The sequence below is a fragment of the Dromiciops gliroides genome, chromosome 5, assembly GCF_019393635.1.
Source record: "Dromiciops gliroides isolate mDroGli1 chromosome 5, mDroGli1.pri, whole genome shotgun sequence".
Taxonomy (NCBI): domain Eukaryota; kingdom Metazoa; phylum Chordata; class Mammalia; order Microbiotheria; family Microbiotheriidae; genus Dromiciops; species Dromiciops gliroides.
Window position 1 is genome coordinate 173942488 of NC_057865.1, and position 25259 is coordinate 173967746.

At 39.2% G+C, this 25259-nt stretch overlaps 1 protein-coding gene across 2 annotated transcripts in view; it reads left to right on the top strand.

The window, feature by feature from the left end:
• The window catches only part of PRKCQ (protein kinase C theta), a 196709-nt gene extending 171703 nt beyond the window's left edge, over positions 1-25006 (top strand). For both annotated transcript variants that reach the window (XM_043969322.1, XM_043969323.1), the window contains exons 16-18: positions 6951-7139; positions 20742-20870; positions 23612-25006. In XM_043969322.1, coding sequence (XP_043825257.1) covers positions 6951-7139; positions 20742-20870; positions 23612-23767 — 474 coding nt within the window. In that variant the 3' untranslated portion in view covers positions 23768-25006. The remainder of the gene's footprint in view (positions 1-6950; positions 7140-20741; positions 20871-23611) is intronic.
• Positions 25007-25259: the final 253 nt, after the last annotated feature.

Below are 25259 nucleotides of genomic sequence, written 5' to 3' on the forward strand. Positions count from 1 at the left end.
ATTCCCCAACTTCAACTAGGGCCTGCAAGAGAATGACTTCAAAACCTATGTCTCTGGCCTAATCTCTAGTCCCCATTCCTGACTAGCTGCTGGATACTGCCATCTGTATGCCTAACCTACTGATACCTCAAACTCCACATGTTCAGAACAAACTCTTGTCTCCCCACCCCAAAAAAAGCTCCTTCTGACTTTCCATATTTCTATCAAGTGTGTGATCTTTCAGTAACTCAGGCACAAAATTCAAATCATCTTCATTCCTGCCCCCATCATTTTCTCCCCCTTTCCATTCCTATCACCCTACTTCAGACCTACTGGCCTACTACAATAATTTTCCAATTATTTTCCCCATTTCAGTTCCTCTACCAATCCAATCTATCCTATACACTTCTTCCAGACTAATCTTCCTAATGCACAGCTCTACTATAAGTCCTGTGCTCACCAAAAACAGTAACACCTCTGAGATGTCCCCATTGCCCATAGAATGAACTCTAAACTTCCATTTTCCATTCCAGTTTAAACTTCCACTATATCTCCTACCATACCCTTATTTCAGATCCCTACCTTGACTTTCTTCCCTCTTCACATTAACTTATACTTTTCCCTCCACCTCAAATACTTCCCATACCTCTTCAATCTCTGCCTACACAAATCTTAGGCCATCATTCAGTATCCAACCAAGACCCCACCTTCTTCATAAAGGTTTATCTGATGCCCCTAAGCCTTAAGGAATCTCACCCACCTATGACCTTCCATAGTATATTGTTATATTTCTCTAATGCATTTGTCTTATTCTGTCTTGGATTCTATTCATTAACATAAATCCTTTTAATATCTCCTCGAAGGCAGTGGAACCTACAATGTTCATCTTTGTATACTCAATGGTACCTTGCACAGAGTAGATTTCCAATTAAGATTTATTTGATTGATTTATCAAAGACCAACCCCTCAGCTATTTTGAGTTTCAAAATTCGGGATTACAAATAAAGTTGATTGATGTGTGAGGAGGCCCAAGGAAGGGATCATAGCCAGGTTGCAAGATCAAGATAGGATTTTTTTAAATGAATGAACAATTGAAAGCCAACTAAAATAAAATAAAAGTGAAGCCAGCCCAGTGAGCAAAGGGTCAAGGAAGCCATCTGGCAAGCACAGATATCCATCAAAGTACTTCTCAAACCTTGTATCAGGCTCTTGGAAGGAAAATAACTCCATTTCTGAGATATTCCAGATATGATGCATGAACCCTTACAGCTCTCCCCATAGCGAGGAAACATTTTCATTAGCCCTAGTCGACTATAGACCTCTTCCGAACCTCTCAAGGAAACTTGTACAGTATTTGATTTCTTTGATTTTGACAACAAAAATACCAGACCTTTAAATTTTCTTGTCACAGTCACAGAATCTCAGAGTTGGAAGTGACTGTAAAGCCCAGGTAGTCCAACTCATATCTGAAAAATAATCCTCTACAAATGGAGAATGAGCCTCTGCTTGAAGATCTCTAATGAGGAGAGGTCCCTTATACACCACATGCTGCCTGTTCTAAGCTCTCTGGTAAGTCAGGAAGTTTTTCCTGATACCAAAACAAAATCAGCTTCTCTGAAAACTTTGCTGATTGATTGCCCTGTGCTCTGGTTAGACGAGCCTAATTTCTCTTTTTTATGATATCTCTTTGGATCTGTGACAATGACTATTAGGAGGCTGATTGATCCTGGCTTTAGAATCAGAGGACATGAGTTCATGTCTTAGCTTTGCCACTTGCCACCCCCTGCATGAACTTGACCTTGAGCAAGTTAGTTAATTGCTCTGGACCTCAAAGGTGTCTATCTGTAAAATTAAAGAGTTGGGATTAGATGCCCTTCCAGCTCCAAGCCCCAGTGCATCCTTACCCTTCTGCTCTAGGCTAACCTGCCCCAGTTCTATTAATTAGTACCTATATGGCACAATCTACAGTCCCCTCTCCAGACTAGTTGATACCCTCCCTCCTCCACCATGAGCACAGCCCAGCTTGTCAATGTCCTCCCTAAAATGTGGCACATATAGAAATGAACGACTTCTGATGGTAGTCAAGGGTGCTACCATCGTCCCAGTTTCCCAGGTTTGTAATCTCATTGTCAACCTCAACTCTTCACTCCCACACCATGTATCCCATGGTTGTCGAATCTTGTTGTTTCTACCTCCATAACTTCTGTCTTCCCTGTTCCCTTCTCTCCATTCACACAGCCATCACTAAACCAGGCTCTCATCACCTCTCACTTGAGTGGCCAAATGTCTTCCAGTTTGGTCTCCCTCCCTGCCTTTAGTATCTCCTTAATCTATTCCATCCTCTGCACAACCATCAAAGTGCTTTTCCCACAGCACAGGTCTATCTCACCCACTCTAATTCAATAAACTCCAATAATGCCTGTTACCTTCAAGATCCACTACATCTTTGGCCCCATTTAACCTTTTCAGCCATATTTCTCATTCCTCCCCTTCATACACTCTATTGACTAGCTTAACTGACCTTCTTATTTATTTATCACATTCTTTTAATGAAAATTTGTTGTTGTTGTTTAGTCATTTCAGTCATATCCAATTCTTCATGACCTCATTTGGGATATTCTTGGCAAAGATACTGGAGTGGTTTAGCATTTCCTCCTCCAGCTCATTTTACAGATAAGAAACTGAGGAAAACAGGGTTAAATGACTCGCCCAGGGTCATACAGCTAGTAAATGTGTCTGAGGCCAGATTTGAACTCAAAAAGATGAGTCTTCCTAACTTCAAGCCCAGCACTGTATTCACTGTATCGCCTAGCTGCCCATTACTAATTGTCACATCTCTCTTCTTCTTTATAATTGTCTTTTTTCTGAAGAAGTATTTTATTTTAAAATAAAATTTCTTAATTTTTGTTTTTGTAAGGTCTGAATTTTTCTCTGTAATTTTTTAAAATATCCTCAATAATCATATCCATCAAGTTGTTCAGGTCCATGAATATAGTTTGTCCAGGCCTTGTAACTTGAATTCATTGAGAGCTAGGTATTCTCCTTCTATCTCTTCATTTACCTTGGGTTCTAACTCGGTTTATCATTTTTTATTTATCCTTCCCAGTTCAAAGATCAATCTTCTTAGCAGAGAAAATAAAAGCAAAATAAAATCTGATTCATTCTGCCTTTACTCTGAGAAATGGTTCCATCCATTGTTTAATCTATGTTAGATTAACAGAATCTGATTTCCCAAGGTGATCAAGAAAAAAAGAAAAGAACCTACATGTTCTAAAATTTTTATGGCAGCTCTCTTTGTGGTGGCAAAGAACTGGAAACTTGAGAGGATGCCCATGAATTGGGGAAGGGGTAAACAAGTTGAGGTATATGATTGTGATGGAATACTACTGTGCTGTAAGAAACAGTGAGCCAGTCGATTTTAGAAAAACTTAGAAAGATTTGCATGGAATAATAAAGAGTGAAATGAGCAGAATGAAGAGAACATTGAATATACAAACAGCATTTTTTTCAAAGAGTAAATGTGAATGACTAAGTTATTCTGAATTATATGAATATTCAAATTAACTACAAAGGACCTATGAGGGAAAATGCTATCTACTTCCAGAGGAAGAACTGATATATGGAATTATGTATTGGACATATTATATATATGAATATATATGCATGTGAATACATATATGTGTGTGTGTGTGTGTGTGTGTCTGTGTGTGTGAGAGTGAAATGCTGGCCTTCTCTAGTATAGAGTTGAGATGGAGGGAGAAACAGTTTGGAACTCAAATGTAACAAAAATAACAAACACTTTTAAAAAGACAAAAGAAAACAGATATGTTATCCCAACATAGCTTTTTAAAAAACACCTTTTTGGGAGGCAGCTAGGTGACACAGTGAATAAAGCACTGGCCTTGGATTCAGGAGGACCCAAGTTCAAATCCAGCCTCAGACACTTGACACTTACTAGCTGTGTGACCCTGGGCAAGTTACTTAACCCTCATTGCCCTGCCAAAAAAAAAAAAAAAACCACCTTTTTGTTGCCCTTTACCTCATCACTTTCTGAATTTACTTATGGAGAAACTGAGGATCAGAGAAGTTCAGCAACTTATTTGTGACCATACAATTCCATTAGAATTTGGATTCAAATCTAGGTCTCCCTATACCAAGTCTAGGGTCCTTACTGCTCTGCCATACTGCGTTTCTGATAAAATAATCACAATAACAATAAACTTTCATTTATTTATGTAAATTATGTAAGTCCTTATGGTTACCAAAAAAAAAAAAAGCCTTTTCTATGTATTATTGCATTTGACCCTCACAACAACACTGTGTAGGCAGTTCAAGGATAATCCTATAAAGAATTAATTGTTATTTGAGGTTTTTATGCCTCAGTGTGGGGCTCCGCAAACCGCACGGTGCTCCACCCACTGGTTGTTGCCAGGGCTCTGGCACCTCAGGTCATCACTACTCGCAAATGACTACATGGGCCTGGCAAAATTATAATGATTGGAAGCTTAGTGAGGGCAGTCATGTGACTGTCAGAGCAGCCATCCCATTGGTTGGGGCTGTGTGGGGTGTTTCTAGGTTTGGGGGAGGAGAATTGGGCATTCTAGGTGGAAGCTGGAAAGTGACAGGCGTTCTGCTGTGTATTTTCAGCTGATTCCTGGGCCGTGGTATTTTTTCAGGTCTTATAATTTCCCTTTCCCCATTTTATTTCCTTTCCCTTGATCCTACTGATCCTGTTTGAGTTTTGGTTTTTTTAAGTTCGTTCTTGTTAAAATAAATCTTGTTCTGTTTTGAGGGAGGCTGCCGGTCTCCTTCCTTGCCCCAATATTGCAGCGAGCCATTTAGCTAGCACTCCCCAATTAAAAATTGGTCCCCACAATCCTGATTCTAAAGTATGTAGAAACAAATTCAGAATGACTAAGTAATTTACCCATGGTCATGCCAGGAGATAATGGAATCAAGATCTTAGGCTCTGAAGGCCATCCAGGCCAATGATATCATTTTACAGATGAAGAACTGAGGCACCCATAGGTCAAGTGACTTGCACAAGTTTATACAGGTAGTTACCAGAGAAAGAAAAACTTGAACCTACATCATCAGCCTCTGCTCCTAAACTGAGTTCTTGGGAATTTAGTGCCTAGTGTAGTCCTTTGTACATAGTTTACTATTAATAATATTAATATTATATAATAATTAATATATAATTAATTGATATATAATTAATAATATCATAATATTAATAATAGTGTTTACACTTAATACATTGTTATCATACTGAATTTATATTGAACCACCAAGAACAAGTTCTCTAGTCTTTCCACTCCACACTACCCATTGTGAAATCAAGCATATACCCTGTGCTGTCCTAGGATATTATCTTTAATACAAATAGAAAAACTGAGGTTATTTAGTAATTAAATTGTTTTCTTCAAGGTCAGTTGAAAAGCATCTTTCCATTGTTATATGCCCCATAATTTCAGTTTCTCAGAGTTTGTGGTAGCATCACTGAAAGGAAATAGTATACAGCATATACTAATGGTGTAGTGGATAGAGCACCAGAGCCTGTAGTCAGGAGGACCTGAGTTCAAATGCAGCTTCAGACACTAGTCTTATTACCTTGGGCAAGTCATTTAAGCCTGTTTGCCTCAGTTTCCTCATAAATAAAAGGAGCTGGATAAGGAACTGGAAAACTGCTCCAGTCAATCTACCAAGAAAACTCCAAATGAGATCACTAAGAGTTGGACACAACTGAAATGACTCAATAACAACAACAAAGTACTATCTAGACATATTTTGCCCCTACATTCTCAAAGACTTTGGAGCTTTGTGTAGCTAGCATTCATAAAGTTCTTTAAGGTTTGCAAAGCACTTCACACATATTATTTTATCTTTACAACTACCCTGGGAGCTAGGTGATATCATTATCCCTATCTTAGAAATGAGGAAAGTAAGGCAAGAAGAAGTTAAATGACTTGCCTAGGGTCACACTGCTACTGTCTAAGGCTCAATTTGAACTCAGGTCTTCCTGACTCCAACTCAAGCATTCTATCAACTGTCCCTCCTACCTGCCTACTGAATTAAGTTCAATATGAGTCAAAAAGTATAATTCACCTACTCGCAAAGTAAATTTTTAGACTGAATTTTCATTATAATTAATAATTATATTTAGACTTACTATAATTAGGCTAAATAATTTAAACTGAATTCTTATTATCATTAGTAATAATAGATCACATTTATATATTGTTTTTCAGTCCCTAAGTGGTAAGAACTCCAAGATGATTATTATCAACCATATTTTATAAATAAAGAAACCAGGACTCAGGTGGATCAACTGATTTGCCTGTAGTCATGTAGGAAATATAAATGAAAAGTGGGGTTAGAATCTACATCTTCTGATTTCCAAATCAATTACTCTTTCCATTCCCTCATGCTCTCCCTCCCATTAACTGAAATATGAAGAACAAGGGAGGTAGTCAGTCAATGGACCCCATTTGGAAGGCTGTATTCAGTTCCAGGGTACCATGATTTAAGTAAATATTGACCAGCTAGAGTATGTCTAGTGAAGGAAAATGGGGATAGTGAGAGACCTAGAAAGCATGTCATCTAAGGAATAATTGAACATAGAGAACACAATGCTGTTTTCTTTAATTAATTGAAAACCTATAATGAGAAAGAGGAATTTACTAGACTTATGCTTATGTGATTCTAGAAAACAAAATGTGAGTCGGAAGCAGATTTTATCTTAAAAGAGTGAGAGCTGTCTGTCCAAAAGTAAAATGAGCTACCTCAATACATAGTGAGCTCCCCAACCCTAGAATGTTCAAAAAGTGACTGCATCCTTCAGGAATATTACAGAAAGAATCCTTGTGTTGGATGAGAGACTGGACTAGATAATCAGTCATTACCTTTTCCACTCTAAAATTCAATAATTCAATAATATTCTTTTATGACTATTCCTTGTGGTCATACAGATCTTGCTGGGTCAGAAATACAACACTTCTGTGGACTGGTGGTCCTTTGGTGTCCTCCTCTATGAAATGCTCATTGGTCAGTCACCTTTCCATGGCCAAGATGAAGAAGAGCTCTTCCACTCTATCCGAATGGACAACCCCTTATACCCAAACTGGCTTCAGAAGGATGCCAAGGATCTTTTAGTAAAGGTAAGGCATCAAATCAAAAGAAGAAATTCTTGAGCATTTTCCATGTTTGAGAATAGATGTTTGACTGCTGACCCTTTTATTTGAATGTGTTCTCCCTCCTCGTCTCTTTCTACTGTCTTCTGTGGCTTCAAATCCAGTCTTCTATAGGAAGCCTCTCAATCCCTGTAGGTTCTAATGCCTTCTCTCTTTTAATTATTTCCTATTTATCCTATATAAAGCTTTTTGTCTAAAGTTGTGTGTTGTCTACTACATTAGATTATAAGCCCCTTGAGGGCAGGAACTGTCTTTTGCCTCTTTTTGCATCTCCAGTGCTTAGCACAGTACCTGGCACATACATAACACTTAATAAATGGTTATTGACTAAGATGGAAAACTCAAATGCAATAAGAAGTTAGTTATCCTGATTTAAAAAAAAAATCCAAAAAACTTTTATTAAGCACCTATTGTATGGTAAGTATTACAGTAGAAGAAAGGGATGTAAAGATGAAAAATGACAGTCTCTTCCCTTCAATAGTTTATATTGAAATATACATAAATAGTATATGAAAAAAAGGCAGAGCATGCTAAAAGCAAAGGAAAGATCTAGACAAAGGATCCTAACAAAGGATCACATATGGTTAGAGGGCATGTCAGGCACGCCATCTCCCATGCATACACTGGCTCTCCCTTCTCACTCACAAACTTAGTTTTCCTGACTCCTTTGAAGACTCAACTAAAGCATTCTCCTGGAAGCCTTTCAGGTACAACCACCCCCTCAGTCCCTTCCCTCTGAATTTTCCTTTTATTTACAACAGAATAGACCTTGCATGGATGTGGTCATTTGCATGTTATCTCTTTGTTAGAATTGAGCTCTTTGGAGGGATTGGAAGGGAGCAGTGCAATATTTTTTTCTTTGCCTTCCTAGCTCTTAGCACAGTGCCTGGCATATATTAAGTGCTGGGCCTGGAGTCAGGGAGACTCATATTCCCGAGTTCAAATCTGGCCTCAGACACTTAGTAGCTGTGTGACCCTGGGCAAGTCACTTAACCCTGTTTGCCTCCTATTCCTCATCTGTAAAATGAGCTGGAAAAAGAAATAGCAAACCAGTCCCGTATCTTTGCCAAGAAAACCCCAAATGGGGTCACAACAAGTCGGATACAACTAAAAGGACTCAGCAAGAAAACAAAGTGCTTAATAAATGCTTATTGACCAGCTGACTTAAGGGTTTGTTAACGTGGAAATAAGAATAAAGTAGAATTACAATTTTATTTTAATTCTAACCTGATTTCTCATTCTTTGCATGGTGCCTCACACTTAATAAATTCCTGAATTGAATTTATAAATACAAAAATAGTACCAGCCTAAATGATGTTTTTCACCAAGAGTAAAGAAAATGCTGTTGGAAATAAAATTATATCAGTGCTATTTCCTATTTGCAAAACACAACTCAAAACTTGTCCAGGATGCTTGAAATTCCTATGGGTCTTCACTTCTCTTTGTGAAGCCAAGACATTGGATTCGAGGAATCCTGGACTCTGCTTTCTGCAGAAGGCCCAGATCAAACTTAAGGGAACCAGGGAATAAATAGTACATCTCTATTGGTGGTAAATCATAGGCAACACTGAACAAACAAAAGCTCACTGGATTTGAAGCAGAAAAGCTATATTTAAATCATATCTCTGCTCCAGCAGTTAGCACACAGTCGGCTTGATGCTGCTTGATGATGATGGTGAGATGTACTACCTCTGTGACTGGCTAAATCCATCTTCCTTGCCTTCTGTTTCCTCATCTATATAATGGGGATTGGGCTATCTAACCTCTAAGATCCCTTCCCTCCAGTTCCATGATCCCTATGACAAACTGGGAGGACAGAATTGAATCTATCCCTAAATAATTAGGTCTTTTTAAAAAAGGCCTGAAAACACTATAAGCCAAAATTCAAGGACAGTGTATTATGTTAAGAAAAGTTTTTTTAAAACATGTTTTTCTAACTGTGTGACCCTGGGCAAGTGACTTAACTAACCCTCATTGCCCCGCCACAAAAAAAAAAAACAAAAAGTAATTTAATTTAAAAAAAAACGTTTTTTTCAATCAGAAGACCTGAAGTCTCAGAGTCACCATAATATAACTTCTCAAAGTGTTAGTTTCTTCCTCTACAAAATCAGCATAATACTTGAAATATCCAGCCCCTAGGGTTATTATGAAGATCAAATCAAATCAGATAATGTATATAAAGTTTTGTAGCCATGAGCACTATGGTAATGTCCTATTATTGTTATTATTAACAAATTAACCAATAAAACAGCAAAATTCCAGTCACATGAAATAAGCTACCAGAATTTGAAAAACAAGTAGTACTTTTTTTGCATTAAAATATATAGACATTAATCCAAGCTCTATTTTCAACTCTGGTTTATACATGGTTCCCTAGTAAAAAAGAGCCAACCCTAGGGGCAGCTAGGTGGCGCAGTGGATAAAAGCACCGGCCCTGGAGTCAGGAGTACCTGAGTTCGGATCCGGCCTCGGACACTTAACACTTACTAGCTGTGTGACCCTGGGCAAGTCACTTAACCCCAATTGCCTCACAAAAAAAAAAAAAAAAAAAAAAAAGAGCCAACCCTGAATGAGCCCTGGGCAGCCTACATAAGACATAATAGGTCTCTGAGGTCCCTCCCAGATCTAGATCAGTGATACAATGGACTCTAAGAAGGGAATCCCCATGCCAATCCCTTCAAGGGCTAAAATTATGTCTACGATGATAGGCTGGAAATGATCCCCTTTTGACACATCATGATGAACCAGTTCTAATAGAACTTAGAAAACACAAAGAAATAGAATTGATTTTCCCTAAAATCCATGCATCCCCAACAGACAAAGAGTGCAGGACCCAGGATCAGGAGAAACCAAAGTCTTGTCCCAGTTCCATCATTAACTCCTTCTTTATAAGACACCTTAGGTGATTAACCTGAAATCTTTAATACTTAGTTTTCCCATCCAGTAGAAGGAGAAAATTGAACTAACTTCTACCAACAACCTTTATATGTCCTACTGTGACAACTCATTTGATGACTCAATGGGCTCTCAATGCCACAAATTAGTTGGATTCTTTGGGAACATAACTGGGCATGTCTCATCATTTGTAAAATAAGAGAGTGGGGTTATATAACTCCAAGCTTCCTTCCATGTCTAAAATCATATTTCTATACTATAAATGGCAAACACTCAGGAATAACATGGTTCAGTAGAAAAAGCAGTGGCTCTGGAAGCAGGTAGATCGATAGAGTACCTGCCCCACAGTCAGGAAGACCTGAGTTCAAATCTGGCCTCAGACACTTACCACCTGTGTGACCCTGGGCAAGTCACTTACTCCTATTTGCCTCAGTTTCCTGATCTTTAAAATGATCTGGAGAAGGAAATTGCAAATCACTCCAGTAACTTTGCCAAGAAAATCCCAAATGGGATCATGAAAAGTCAGACATAACTAAAACAACTCAACAGTAATACTATAATCAAAGTACATGGGTTCAAATTCTGATTGTGATAAATGCTGCCTATGTGCCTCAAGACAGGTTATTTAATATCCCTAGGCTTCAGTGGCCTTGTCCTTAAATTGAGGAACCTCAAGTCTCTTCCAGCTCTAGCTCTATGATCCTATGAGAGCTCAAAGACCACCTTGTATGAACTATAACTGAACAACAATCCTTTCTACAAACTCCTGACAAATGATTACTTAGCCTTTGGAATACCTCCAGTAATGGGAAACTCAAAAGTGGCCTCCAGGCACTGACAATTGAAAAGACAGGATAGGGGCAGCTAGGTGGCACAGTGAACAGAACGAATGGCCTTGGAGTCAGGAGGACCCGAGTTCAAGTCCAACTTCAGACACTTGACACTTACTGGTTGTATGACCCTGGGCAAATCACTTAACACTAATTGGGAAAGGAGGGAGAGGGAGAGGGAGAGGGGGAGGGGGAGGGGGAGGGAGAGAGAGAGAGAGAGAGAGAGAGAGAGAGAGAGAGAGAGAGAGAGAGAGAGAGAGAGAGGAAGAGGAAGGAAGGAGAGGGAGGGAGGGAGGGAGGGAGGAAGGAAGGAAGGAAGGAAGGAAGGAAGGAAGGAAGGAAGGAAGGAAGGAAGGAAGGAAGGAAGGAAGGAAGGAAGGAAGGAAGGAAGGAAGGAAGGAGAAACTCCTAAATATTTGTACTGAAGGGATGTGAGTAGCTGATGACAGGTGGAATTAATTAGTGATCACGTCCCAAAAAAGGTGAACTTTTAGTATGTTTTTAAGAAGAAATCCTTTGCAGAGGGTAGGAAAGAGTTCACTTCAGGTCATAATTATATAATTTCCAGAGGCAGAAACCAGCATGAAATCTGAAGAGTACAGAAAATAGATGATTTACCCTAGGGTGGAGCACCTATTCAAAGGACTAAAATAGATAGATTGAAGATATTAATTGGTGGAGGAACATGAAACTCAAGCTGAGATGTTTGTTTTCATTCAATTTTGCTCCAGTTGATGAGGATTTCAATGACCTTTCTCTATGCATAGTTAGTACACATTGCCCCAATCACAGGTTCTAGCAACTCTAACCTAAAGTATTATTCACTATACACTGTGATGGACCATGATATTGCCACATGATCCCACCTCTGCCTTCTACTTAACTAGGTGACTTTAAACAATTAACCTCATATCTTTGGGCCTCTATTTCTGCCTTCATCAAATGAATTTGGATGAAGTCACTGGGTAGGAAAAGATATATTAAGAAACGAGACTGATGTAAAAAAATAAAAGGTTTCAATAAAAATGAGATTTTTTAAAAAGTGATGAGTTTGAACCCCAATTCAGTCACACATTAACTGTACGTTGTTGCTCAGTAAATTCAGTCATATTCGATCTTCATGACCCCTTTTTTGAGGGTTTTCTTGACAAAAACTGGAGCAGTTTGCCTTTTCCTTCTCCAACTCATTTTGCAGATGAGGAAACTGAGGTAAACAGAGTTAAATGACTTGCCCAGAGTCACACGGCTAGTAAGTGTCTGAGGCCAAATTTGAATCCATGTAGATGAATCTTCCTGATTCCAAGCTCAGTGTTCTATCCACCCAACTGCCCATATTTTAGCTGTATAACCAAGGGCAAATCCTTTGATTCCTCTGAGCCTCAGTTTTCTCATCTATAAGATAAGGATGTTAGAAAAAATGTCTAAGACTCCTTTCAATGACAATGATGATTATATATAGTATATACATTACAAAATATGTGTTATTAAAAATAATACATATATTTTATATGTATCATGAAAATTATTCATCATATCTGAGTACATATATTTACTATTTTATTGCATGCATATAATATACATATATATATGTATATATATATATATATATATATATATAAAATCACTTTAAAGCTTGAAAATCACTTTCCTCACCATCCAGTGAGCTAGGTAATATAAGTATATCTCCATTTTACATATTTGGAAACAGGCTCAATGACATGCCCAAGATCATGCAAAAAAAAAAAAAAAATCTGAACCCAGGTCTACTGATTCTATTTCTTTTTTTGTTGTGTGTTTGGTTTTTTGTTTGTTTGTTTTTAGTGAGGCAATTGGGGTTAAGTGGCTTGCCCAGGGTCACACAGCTAGTAAGTGTTAAGTGTCTGAGGCTAGATTTGAACTCAGGTACTCCTGACTCCAGGGCCAGTGCTGTATCCACTGAACCACCTAGCTGCCCCCTACTTATTCTATTTCAATACTCCTTCTTCAACATTATATTTTTCCTGATTCTGCATATCCTATAGAAAATGTAAGCCTAACCACATAAAATCTCCCAGGTGTTGGGTCTTCTAGATATGCTAAGACAGAATTTTCCCCAAAGGAAACAGCACTGGATAACATCCATAACAGAATTGTACAACTTTCAGCATTTACCAAGCATTAATTAACATAGTATAGCAAAGATGGATGTCAGGAGTGAGGAATACAGAAATTCTGGAGTCAAATCCAGCCTCAAACACTTACTAATTGTGTGACCCTGGGTAAGTCACTTAACCCTCTTTGCCTCAGTTTCCTCATCTATAAAAATGAGCTGGAGAAGGAAATAGCAAACCACTCCAGTATCTTTGCCAAGAAAACCCCAAAATGAGGTCACAAAGAGTCAGACATAACTGAAACGACTGAACAACAACATATTCAATTATCTAGTGTCCTGTCCATCTATTTGGAAAATGATGGAAATTGAAAGTCCCAGAACAAAACCTCTTTTTATAAAAACATTGAGGTTGGGTTTTTTTGGGAAAATCTCTTATGAAAGAGATACTCCTGAGAAGGGGTGAAAAATAGAGGAGAAAATTTCTCAGGCACTCATATGTCACCAGCTGACAAGGGCCGAGCACTGGTGGCAGACTTCAATAGCCTTGAGCTGATTCCCCCCACCCCCAGATAGCCAGATAAATTTAACAAAACCCAAACTGCATGCTGGCTGTTTATGTAAGAGGCCTACTATTTCCTATAAATGTAAACCACCCTTCTTGACAGCCTTTATGGACAAAGGCAAGTCTTTCTTCATGAGAATTTATTTCTCCAGCACAGCTCCCTGCCCCAGATCTGCCTATTCCAACCAACAAGTGAAGCCTCCTGCCAAACCCAAGACCCCAGGGCACTCTGATTTGCTATAGGGAGGACAGCAATTTACTCTGCTGTATAGAACTAGAAAGAAGACTAGGCATGGAAATCAGCCTCAGAGTACCCCCCTGCTTATAAATTTTATTTTTATTTTCCCTAGAAGATAAAGAAATCCAGGAATAAATATATTCAACTCACAAGACAACTTTTCTTTCTGTTGAATAGATTCCGAGTATAAATTCAACATGTTGAGGAGCTGTATCATATATGATGGAAAGCACAATGAATTTGGAGTCAAGACACTTGAGTTCATGTCTCAGCATAAGACCTAGCTTAATCTAGCCAAACCTCAGTTTCCCAGTCTGTTAAATGAAGATAATAAGACTTCCATTATCTTTCCTCATAGGGTTAATATGAGGAAGGTGCCTTTTAAAACTTAGAGAATGAGGGGGCAGCTAGGTGGCACAGTGGCTAAAGCACTGGCCCTGGATTCAGAAGGACCTGACTTCAAATCCAGTCTCAGACACTTGACACTTAATTAGCTGTGTGACCCTGGCAAGTCACTTAACCCTCATTGCCCCGCCAAAAAACAAAAACAAAATAAAACTTAGAGAATGAGAGAGGCAGTGTGCATGGTAGATGGAGAGTTGGCCTCAGAGTCACCCTCTAAGACATACTGTGTGACCCTGGGTAATTCTCTAAGGGAATTCTCCAAGACTATAAGCTGAAGAGAAGGTGTTTATCTATGTTGCTAAATGAAGCTTTTTTTTTTAACAAGGCATTTCCCATACCTTTCTTTGCCTCAGTTCCCTCTGTCAAATGAAGTTGAACCAGATTATCCCTAAGGTCCCTACCAGCTCTGAATTCTATGATCATATGATTCATGTTTATTCTTGAGTTACTTGTAAAACATCTTATGAGGATCAAAAAGAAAAAAAATAATTTTAAAAAGGAAAGGACAAGGAGGGATGGAAGGCTACACAAGACAGAAAAGAATAAAATATAGGTTGATTAAAAGAGGATTAAAAACAATTTTAGGGGCAGCTAGGTGGCGCAGTGGATAGAGCACCGGCCCTGGAGTCAGGAGGACCTGAGTTCAAATCCAGCCTCAGACACTTAACACTTGCTAGCTGTGTGACCCTGGGCAAGTCACTTAACCCCAACTGCCTCACTAAAAAAAAAAAAAAAAAAAAAATTTAAGGTAAGGGGTTCCTAACTATCAGTATTCCTTCCCAACCCAAAGAAAGAAAAATCTGGATAGGGAAGAGAGACTAGTGGCACCCAGAGGAACAGAGAGAGACACAAAGCACTATAGAAATCAAGACTGAAGGCTCAAGCCAAGGTGGACATCAGTCCATAGCATACCAGTCAAGGATTCACCTTTCCACCTTTTTCTAAGAAGACAGATCTTGGATGTGCTGGGGGAGGTGTGCAGATGCTTACAATAAGGTTTTAATTGTCAATAACAATATTGCCAAGATAGCTAAGTGGGCTGACTTCTAATAGAAGAAAGCAGAAATAAAAGGGGAAAAAAACAAGAAAGATTAAAAAGGAGAAAATAAGTACCTATATCATCATCATAGGTATTATCTAAATAGGTCTTAAGATTGTGAAAGTCCTTTATAAATATCATCTCATTTGATCCTCACAACATCCCTGGAAGATAGACAGTATTCTCATCACAGATGAGGAAATAGAGGCAGATGACAATTTGACTTGTCCAGGGTCATACAGCTAACAAGTGTCTGAAGCAAGATTTGAACTCAGGTCTTCTGCGCAGCTCTCTTTCCAATGGGCCAACTACCTTAAAGGCAAATCAATATTAGATGGGGAATCATCAATTACCAAATATTTTTGTAGGCTCAGATAATCCAGATAATACACAGAAGAGGTGTTACCAGAACTGGGCTATAAAGAATTAACAGGATTTGGAATGAAGAGCACCCTAGGCAGGGAAAATAGAATGATTAAATGCAGAGGCAAAAATATGCATTATATGTGGTATACAGTTAAGCATACTAATATGACTGTGGCAAAAGATTCATCTAGGGGAGTAACAAACAGCACAAGATACTTTAGGGCCAGACTGTGGAAAGCCTTGAATGCCAGGCTAAAAAAAAAAAAATCACAAAATAATCGAATAAGGAATCACAGAATAACAGCATGTTAAAAAGCTGGAAGGAGACTTAGAAATTACTTTATAAATGAGGAAACTAAGTTTCTGTCTAGTCACCTGTCCAGGGTCACATAGCTAATTAGGACATAGCTGAGACTGAGCAGCATTAGTGATTGGACTTCATTCTCTAGGAGAGGAGAGCTGTTGAAGATTTGAGAATGAACCACACTGCAAAGTGCAGAACAGACTGGGGAGAGAAGGCAAGGTACAAAAAGTGAAAATAAAAACTAGAATTTAAGTGTCAAAAGTGGCCATCTCTGATTACTTTCTTTTTCATATTCCTGCCAATTACCCATTATCCCTAACTTAAAAAAAAAAGTCATCTTTATAAACAATTGAGAATAACTTTAAGAATAATTTTTTAAAACCTGATTTAAGACCATCAGATAATAAACCCAGACACCCAGGAAACCTGTTATTTTTCTAGGTCTAATGTTTAGACTTTGTTCTTCCTTAAGATCCTAGATATGTTTTATTTAAATTTAAAGTTTTTGAGTTTCTTTTTTGTCCTTTCCGATGTTGGCTTTAACACCCTAGGGGAAATCAAACAGATAAAGGACAATGGGAAAAGAGGGAATACATATGAAGCCCCTGGGAGATTATGAAAGAGGATCTTTGACTTATGTTTCTCATATAGACAGGTTTGCAAGCAAGAGCCTTAGTGACTTAGAGGCCTGGTACACGCTGTATGAAATTCATCTCTGACTATCCTGCACTACACCAAGAACATTTGAAAAACTGCCAAATTGTATTCACACAATGCCCATATTTTACCCAAAAAGGAGGGAATTGAGTTAATAATATTTTTTTTAATCCAGCTTTGCAAAGAACTCAGTTCAATTCAACAAGTGTATCTCATATACCAGACATTGTGTGAGGCAGTGGGGACATGAAGATAGAAATGAAACAGTTCCTGCCCTCAAGAATCTTCCTCTCTAAACAAGAGAACCATGCCACGTACAATGGAAAAGGGCAAAAAAAATGACTATGTTAAAGCCAAGTGAGAGAGCCCAACAATCGACTCTAGAGAAATGTGAAGAGGGAAAAGATCATTTTCAACTGGGAATGGAAGGAAATCAAAGAAGAAAAAAAGGATTTTCGAGTTCAGAGCTGTGGAGAGAGTATATTTCAGGCATACAGGATGGTCTATGCCAAGGGTTCTGAACCTTTTTTGTGTGTCCTGGACCTCCCCCGCATCCTTTGCCAGTTACTGAAACTTATGGACCCTTTGTCAGAATCATGTTTTTCAATGCATAAAATAAAATTCAAAGAAATTACAAAGGAAGACAATTACATTGAGTTAAAGAAGTCATTTTTCCCACCCACATGCACAGACCCCCTGAAATCATGGAATTAAGGTTAAGAACCCCTGGCCAATGTGAATGCCCAGAGGGAGGAGAATGTAAGAAAAGAGCTGGGAACAGCTGATAATTGTTAACTTGGACTAGAATGTCGAGTGTGTGAAAGGGAATATTGTGAAATGAGTCAGGAAAGGTAAACCAGGGCCAAATTGTAGAAGGCCTTTAAATATCAGGATAGCAAGTTTGTATTTTATCCAAGAACCACTGAAGGTTTTTGAGGAAGAAAGTAACAATCATATCTGTTAAATCAAGAAGATTAGGATCAGAGATTTAGAGTTTAAGGGTAATCTAGTCCAATCTCCCCACTTTACAGATGAGCAAAGTGAGGCTCAGAGAGGTTAAATTGATCAAGGTCAAAACAGTAACAGAGCTGGGACTTGAACCCAAGTCTTCTGTGTTCAAAGCCTGTGTGTGTGCGTGTGTGCGTGTGTGCGTGTGCTTTAAACCATGTAATGACACGATTTTATCTTTCTGTTTGATTGCTGGAGGAAACAAATGCTCCACACTTTACCTACCTTTGCTTATGTTGTCCTCTATGCCTTGGATACCTAACTGAACTGAATTCAGTAATTTGACTTTGGTAGTCAGGAGAGGCTGGGCATTAAAGAATGGATAAGATTTTGTAGATGAATGGGAGAGTAGATTTCCAAATGAAGCAAAGAGCATAGGCAAAGGCATAGAAACAATAATGCACAAATCATATTCCAGGTCCTGGGGAGAAATTCATTTCACTGAAATATCAAGTTTGTCCATGAATGCCACACTTAGGAAATGGTATTTGATTCTCTAGGCCAGAAATTCTTAACCTGGGGTTCATAAACTATTTTTTGTTTTGATATCTGTTGTTAATATAATTGGTTTCCTTTGCAACCCTGAATATTTTATTTAATATATTTATTATTCATATGCATTTAATATATCTTAATATATGATATATTTATAAAATTCATTTTATATATTATTCTGAGGAGAGATCCATAGCCTTCACCAGAATGCTGATGGTTACCGGTGGCAAAGTGTCTGCGACACATTAAAATATTAAGAACCTCTTCTCTAGTTAAGAGCTACTGAAGGTTTCTGAGCAGTACAGTTATGTGAGAAAAGCTATGTTTTAAGATTAATCTTTTGATGGTAAGGAGGGTGGAATAAGAAAAGGTTCACCTTTAAGAAGAACAATGAAATCAATTACAAGTATATTACATTATTCCAAGCCTGAATTGATAACAGGGTCATGACCTGCAATGAATTGAATTTAAGTGAGGGAGGGCTGTGCAAGGTCACCAACCTCACTCTCTCCTTTAGAGCCATCTGGGTCCAGTGGCAAGATATATACATCAAGACAACTGGAGATGGCCCCAGATGCTTGAGGCAACTGGGGCCAAGAGACTTGCTCAGGGTCACACAGCTAGTGTCTGAGGTGAGATTTGGGCCGGTGCTCTATCCACTGTGCCACCTAGCTTCCTCACAAGAAAAATTACAAAGAATGAACAGGGAGGGCAGCTAGGTGGTGCAGTAGATAAAGCACCAGCCCTGGATTCAGGAGGACCCGAGTTCAAATCCAACCTCAGACACTTGACACTAGCTGTGTGACCCTGGGCAAGTCACTTAACCCTCATTACCTTGCAAAAACCAAAAATAAAGAATGAATAGGACTAATGGGAGGGAGAACAAGAGAAAAGAACAAGTACAAGATGTCTGAGATCATAAGTTTGGATAGCTTGGAGAATGCCTAATAAAAATAAGGAAGTCAGAGGACAAAGATAACAAGGTCAGTTTTAGATGTGTTGACCTTGAGGTAATGGCAGTGAGTTCCAGTAGACATGCTCACCAAACAACCTTATCTTATACATTGGAGACTGTATTTTGCAATCAAAAGGCACTGAGTTTGGAGTCAAGAGCCAGGTTAAAATCACACCTCTTCCACTTACTGTGTGGCCTTGGGCTAGTCATTTCCTATGTTCTCATCTGTAAAATGAGGGGATTTATTTACATGAACCCCAGCTCTAAACCTGTGGTCCCATTCCCTTCCACATTCTCTTTGCTTGGGTCAAACTGGACTGTTGATCATCTTCTGTACGTTGGCCACACTTCCATACCTTTGTTCACGCTGTTCCCTTTGCCTAGAATGTTGTCCTTCCTCTCTCCCCACATCTCTACGCAATTCCAGCACATCCTTTAAAGCCAAATTCAAATGTTACCACTTCCAGGAAGCTTTCCCTTATTTCCTCCTTGGATCTCACATAACATTTTATAACTCTCTGATGCACTTATCATCTCTTGTTTTCTTTTCTTTTTTTTTTTTTTAGTGAGGCAATTGGGGCTAAGTGACTTGCCCAGGGTCACACAACTAGTAAGTGTTAAGTGTCTAAGGTCGGATTTGAACTCAGGTCCTCCTGACTCCAGAGCCGGTGCTCTATCCACTGCGCCACCTAGCTGCCCCCATCTCTTGTTTTCTGAAGCTATTTGTATATGTGTCACATCTCCCTTCTGGCCTCTAAGCTCTATCAGGAAAGGAACAGTGGCATGGTGAAATTTCCTCTCTCTCTCTCTCTCTCTCTCTCTCTCTCTCTCTCTCTCTCTCTCTCTCTCTCTCTCTCTCTCTCTCTCTCGATGTCTAGCAATACACTCCGTTCACAGAACAGTATTTAAAAATATCTCGGGGGGGGGCGGGGGGGGGGAGGTATTTGATTGGGGATTTTTTCGGTTTGGCTTGGAGGGATTGTTTTTGGTTTTGGTGGAGAGGCTAAACTGGTGATTTCATTGGTAATAGATGAATATTTCTAATGAGGAAACTCCTTCTATAATTACAGATTGGCACCAGCTCTGCAACTTATAGACTTAGAGGATTACCTGAAATAGTGAGAAAATAAGTGATTTCCACAGGGTCATACAGACATTATGTGTCAAAGGCAGAAATTGAACACAGATCTTCATGACTGACTGACTTTATCTACTATGCCACATTACCTTTCTCTCTTTTTTTTCCTCCCTCCCTCCCTCCCCACCCCTCTCTCTCTTTTAGAGGCAATCTGAGTTAAGTGATTTGCCCAGGTCACCTAGATAGTGTCAGACTGCATTTGAACTCAGGTCCTCCTGACTACAGGGCCAATGATCTATCCATTGTGCCGCCTAGCTGCCCCTAGTATTCAAATATTTGTTGAATTGGATTGTACTTTGTACATGTGAAGAACTTAATCATCTCCATCCTTTGCTTTTCACATGATGGTCTGGGTTGCCAAATTAATATTGAGTGCTCCGTTTTCTAAGAACAAACCAAGGCCTAGTGAGGATGAATAACAGTGATGGGATGTCAGAGAACTGACTCTCAGGAGATCTCTAACTTTGGAGTTGGCCTCCCCAGCTCTGAATCCATCTCAGTGTGGAGCCATGGTGTTACTAATGCCAAGAAGGGATACACTTGCCAAATGAGAAATAAACTGCTTCTCTTTCTACAACTTCCCAGCTTTTTGTAAGAGAACCAGAACGGAGACTGGGGATAAAAGGGGATATCCGCCTTCATGCCTTCTTCAGGGAGATCAACTGGGAGGATCTTGAACGAAAGGAGATCGAACCACCATTCAAACCAAAAGTGGTAAGGACTTACACCCCTTTTCCACTTCCCCATTGTCCTACAGTTTGATTGATAAAAGCCTCTACATGACCCTGTTTAATATCATGCCCCACCATTTTAGCTCATGGTAGCATTACTGGTAGTGAAAACAAGATGGTGGAAGTTTCTATCACTGGGACACTGGGCTGATTCACATCAGCTAATGTTTCGACCGCATACAGAGTACATGGCCACGAACAAGAAATGAACAGTGTATGCCTACCTTGGACTATATATATTGGTTCATAACATGACTATAGGGCAACAAAATGAGTTTGCCTTATGGGGTTAATTTCAATATTCTATTGTCATAGTGTCTCTTACCCAAAGTTACTAGATAGAACTCTGCTTCTCATCTCATACCAGAATCTGTAGTTATTTTCTTTCTACTTATATACAGAGTCTGCCTGCATCAGATAAATAGACTTTGTGTTTACAAATACCAACTCTGCCTTAATTGACTTCAGGAGTATCCATTGGGTGAAATAATATGAAAAGGAGGATTTAGCCATTCAGTGAATAACAAATTGCTAAGTGTAGGTCTCTGTGCTAAGTATTGGGGATATAAAAACAAAGGAGAAGAGTTCCTTCCCTCAGAGAGCTTACATTCTACTAAGTGAAATATCACATACACAGATGGATACAGTGTCATTTCAAAGGTAAGGCACTAACTAGGGTGGAGGATCATAAGGTATAAAGCATTGGACCTAAACTATGCCTTCCAGTGACCTAGGAATTTAAGGAAGTGAGATTTATGAAAGAGTGCACTCTAGCTGTGGGGAATCACTTGTGCAAAGACCCAGAGAAGAGCAAAGGAACTCTGAATGTGGGAAATAAGTAGGTCGCTTTGGTTAAAACACAGTGGAATGCGTGAAGAGAAGTAATAGGAGATCACCATGGAAATATAGTTTGGAGGCAGGCTGTGAAGGGCTTAAAATATCAGGCACAGGAGTTTATATTTTATCTTAGAGGCAGCAGGAAGCCAGTGAAGCTTCTTGGGCAAGAGGGTGACATGGTCAGACCTGTGCTTTAGGAATACAGATCGGAAGAGCGAGTTACCGGCAGGGAGACCAAATATAGCTATTGCTCTGGTCCAGCTGAGAGGAGATGAGAACCTGAACAATAGTAGTGATTCTATGAGCAGAAAGGGAACAGGTACAACAGATGTTGAGGAGATAGATGAAAGGACATGAGCTGCCCTTCAAGCCAAAAGTGGTAAGAATTTAACATCTCTTTAACATTTCCCCATTCTCCCACAGTTTGATGGATAAAACCTCCATGGAGCCCCATTTAAAATCATGCCCCAACTAAACCCATCCCTACATAATTTTAGCTCATGGTAGCATTGCTCTGTTCCAAGCTGTTGCCATTTCCTTCTCCAACTCATTTTACAGATGAGGAAACTGAGGCAAACAGGGTAAAATGACTTGCCCAGGGTCACACAGCTAGTAAGTGTCTGAGACTGGATTTGAACTCAGGAAGATGAATCTTCCTGACTCAAGGCCTGGCTCTCTATGTTCTGTGCCACCTCCCTGCCCCATAAATCATGCATCATTCAAATAGGAAATAAAAGAGTCAGGACTTTAACTCAGGTCCTCCAACTTCAAACCCAGAATTTTCCACTATGCCATGTTGCCTATAAAGGGTTGTGCAAGTAAATGTTTAATAATCATTTGGGGGGAGGCAGGGAGTGTGTGTGTGTGTGTGTGTGTGTGTGTGTGTGTGTGTGTGTGTATATATATATACACACATATATATACATATATAGACTATATACTTTTGTTTAACCTGAAGTATTAATATTTTCTTAAATCTAGCCAATCCACAAAACATTAAATCAAGCTCCGATTAGTAGCGTTTGCTGATTGACTCATTTGAGCCACTAAGAGCCAGCTCTAGCACATCCCTCTGCCTATCCCTTCCACTTCCTCCTTTAGGGCAGAGACCAACTGATACTTTGTGTACACAGCCCTTTTACTTAGTATTTGCAGAAACAACAACACAGTCACATATCTAGAGGCAACTGCAAATTTCTCCCTGCCCTCCACACTAGCTTGAAGCAAAATGCTCAGTCCTTTGTCTTCTTGTTGATGGCTCTCTTGCTTAAAGCTCCTGGATAACTGCCTACTTCTTGCCATTTGTGTTCCGTAAATGGAAAGCTCAATTACCAGGGGATGCTGAGGGAGGCTTAACTTATTTATGATTGACTTCCCCTAGTTCTAGGGATAGGATGACAATCTTTGCTCAGCTTCCTTTAATGAGTGACTAGCACCTTCTCTCCCTGTCCTGAAATAACTAAAAGCTACTCTAGAAGCAGAAACTTGATTGCTTAAGTAGATCTAATTGGATCCCCCTTTGTTTCCCCTTTCCCACTTGAGTTCCTGACAGTCCCTTCCTGATCTCTAAGGTAGCCTACTGTGCCAGGTGTTATGATGACACAGATTCACCTGTACCATGATTAAAAATCATCTCCCTAGCCATAGAGCAATTGCATTCAGTAAAAGAAGGTTGTAATATGTTTAATTAACTTGTAAAACAGGCATCAGTCAGGACCCCTGTCACCAGGGAATTGTTTCAATATAGAGATTTTAGGCCTGGTTAAAAAAAATAGAGTTAATCAATTTAGTGTCTAATCAATCTCTCCCTCTCCCTCTCTGCCCCCCCCCTCTCCCTCTGTCCCTCCTTCCCTCTTTTCTTTCTTTTTTGCTTCAAACCTGCTGAAGAAATCTCCAAGCGACTGCAGCAACTTTGATAAAGAATTCCTGAATGAGAAACCACGGCTATCATTTGCTGACAGAACACTGATAAACAGCATGGACCAAAATATGTTCAGCAACTTTTCTTTCATTAACCCTAAGATGGAGAGGATGTTATCCTGAGGATTCAGTCTCCCCAGAACCTTTCTGGCTGAAGGAATTCACCTTCTTTCTTTGAACCAGCTCAAGCCACACTTACTTATCACGTCCCTTTTTCATCTCAGAGAAGAAAAGCAACACTCAACAGTGAGGGCTCAGTGTTTCTCCCAATACTCCCAACATTTATCTGTAGAGTAAACCAGCTCTACTTCACTAAGGACAAATGTCTTTCGTTCCATCTCCTGCGTCTTTTACAGAACGCTCTCGAATTTCAGAGCGTTAGAGAAAGGACTCGCCATGAGGTTCAGATCTGCCACCTCACTCCCTGCACAGGAGTAATTTACTTGAAAGATGGTACTGCGTACTGTGAAAGATTGAACAACTTAATACTGCCCTAAATTAGCCCCTGCGCTTGAGTACAAAGTGTCGATCAATGGACTCCTTGATGAATCAAGGCACAAACTGCAAACGAAACGTCTCAAGACTATAACGGCACATTGCCAGATGCCGTAGCAATTTTCCTCCAGCCTCAGACCAGGAGCTGCTGACCTATTTTACCCCGTTCACATCTGTGGAAGCTTAAATGGCCAAAAGAAAACTGAGAACAGTAACAAGGTTTTCATGGGAATCCTTTCACAATAAATGTAGCCTGTCACTTGATATTTTCAAAACCATTCATTCTGATTATCCACGTCCCCCACACTGTTTTGCAAGAGATAACATCGGTAAGTTGGAAGAACATGTCACCTGGTGTAGTTTTTCCCTGAAAGTAGAAGAGACTGTTTCATCCGATTGTCCTGGCAATGAAGAAATTAAATGTAGAATCTACTAAAGATGCTATCAAATTATTTCCCTCAATTAAAACTTGCCTCGACTTTCCACCAACACATTTTTCACTTGGCACCATATTTAATGGGGCCCATCTTCGCTTTATAAAAGGAAAAGGAACAACCATCATGACAAATGCAAACATCCAATGTCAGCAAACTCCAGGGAGGCTTTGCCAGCCTGTTATCTCTTACATCTCTTTCTGTGCAACATTCAAGATAAAGAACCATGCGTGTTATTTACAGTAGTCTCCTGTTTAATTAGAAGTCTTAACCAGTGCACTCTGAAAGTGTCATTGCTGTTTGTACAGTATAATAAAATGTTGTGACTTAATGGCAAATTGTATGTGTGTGAAAATGTAATTTTAAAAAAGAAATCCAAAAGGCTTTTAATTTTATCACCCTCCAGTAAGTATGCCTCTCCAATAGTGAATTCTGTGATTTTGCAGTCACCAAAACTAGTGACTAGAGTCTGACTATTAAAAAAAAATCTTCTAGGTACTCAAATATGTTCATTGTGGGTTTGTTGTAAAAGAAAAACATAAATATGTATCGTGATGATAATAATAGTTCACTTTATAAAGTATTTTGTCATTTACAAAGCATTTTCCTCACAAAAAGCAGAGATAGTATACATGTGGTTATCCTTATCTAACCAATAAAGAAACTGAGGTCCCCAAAGTAGTCAC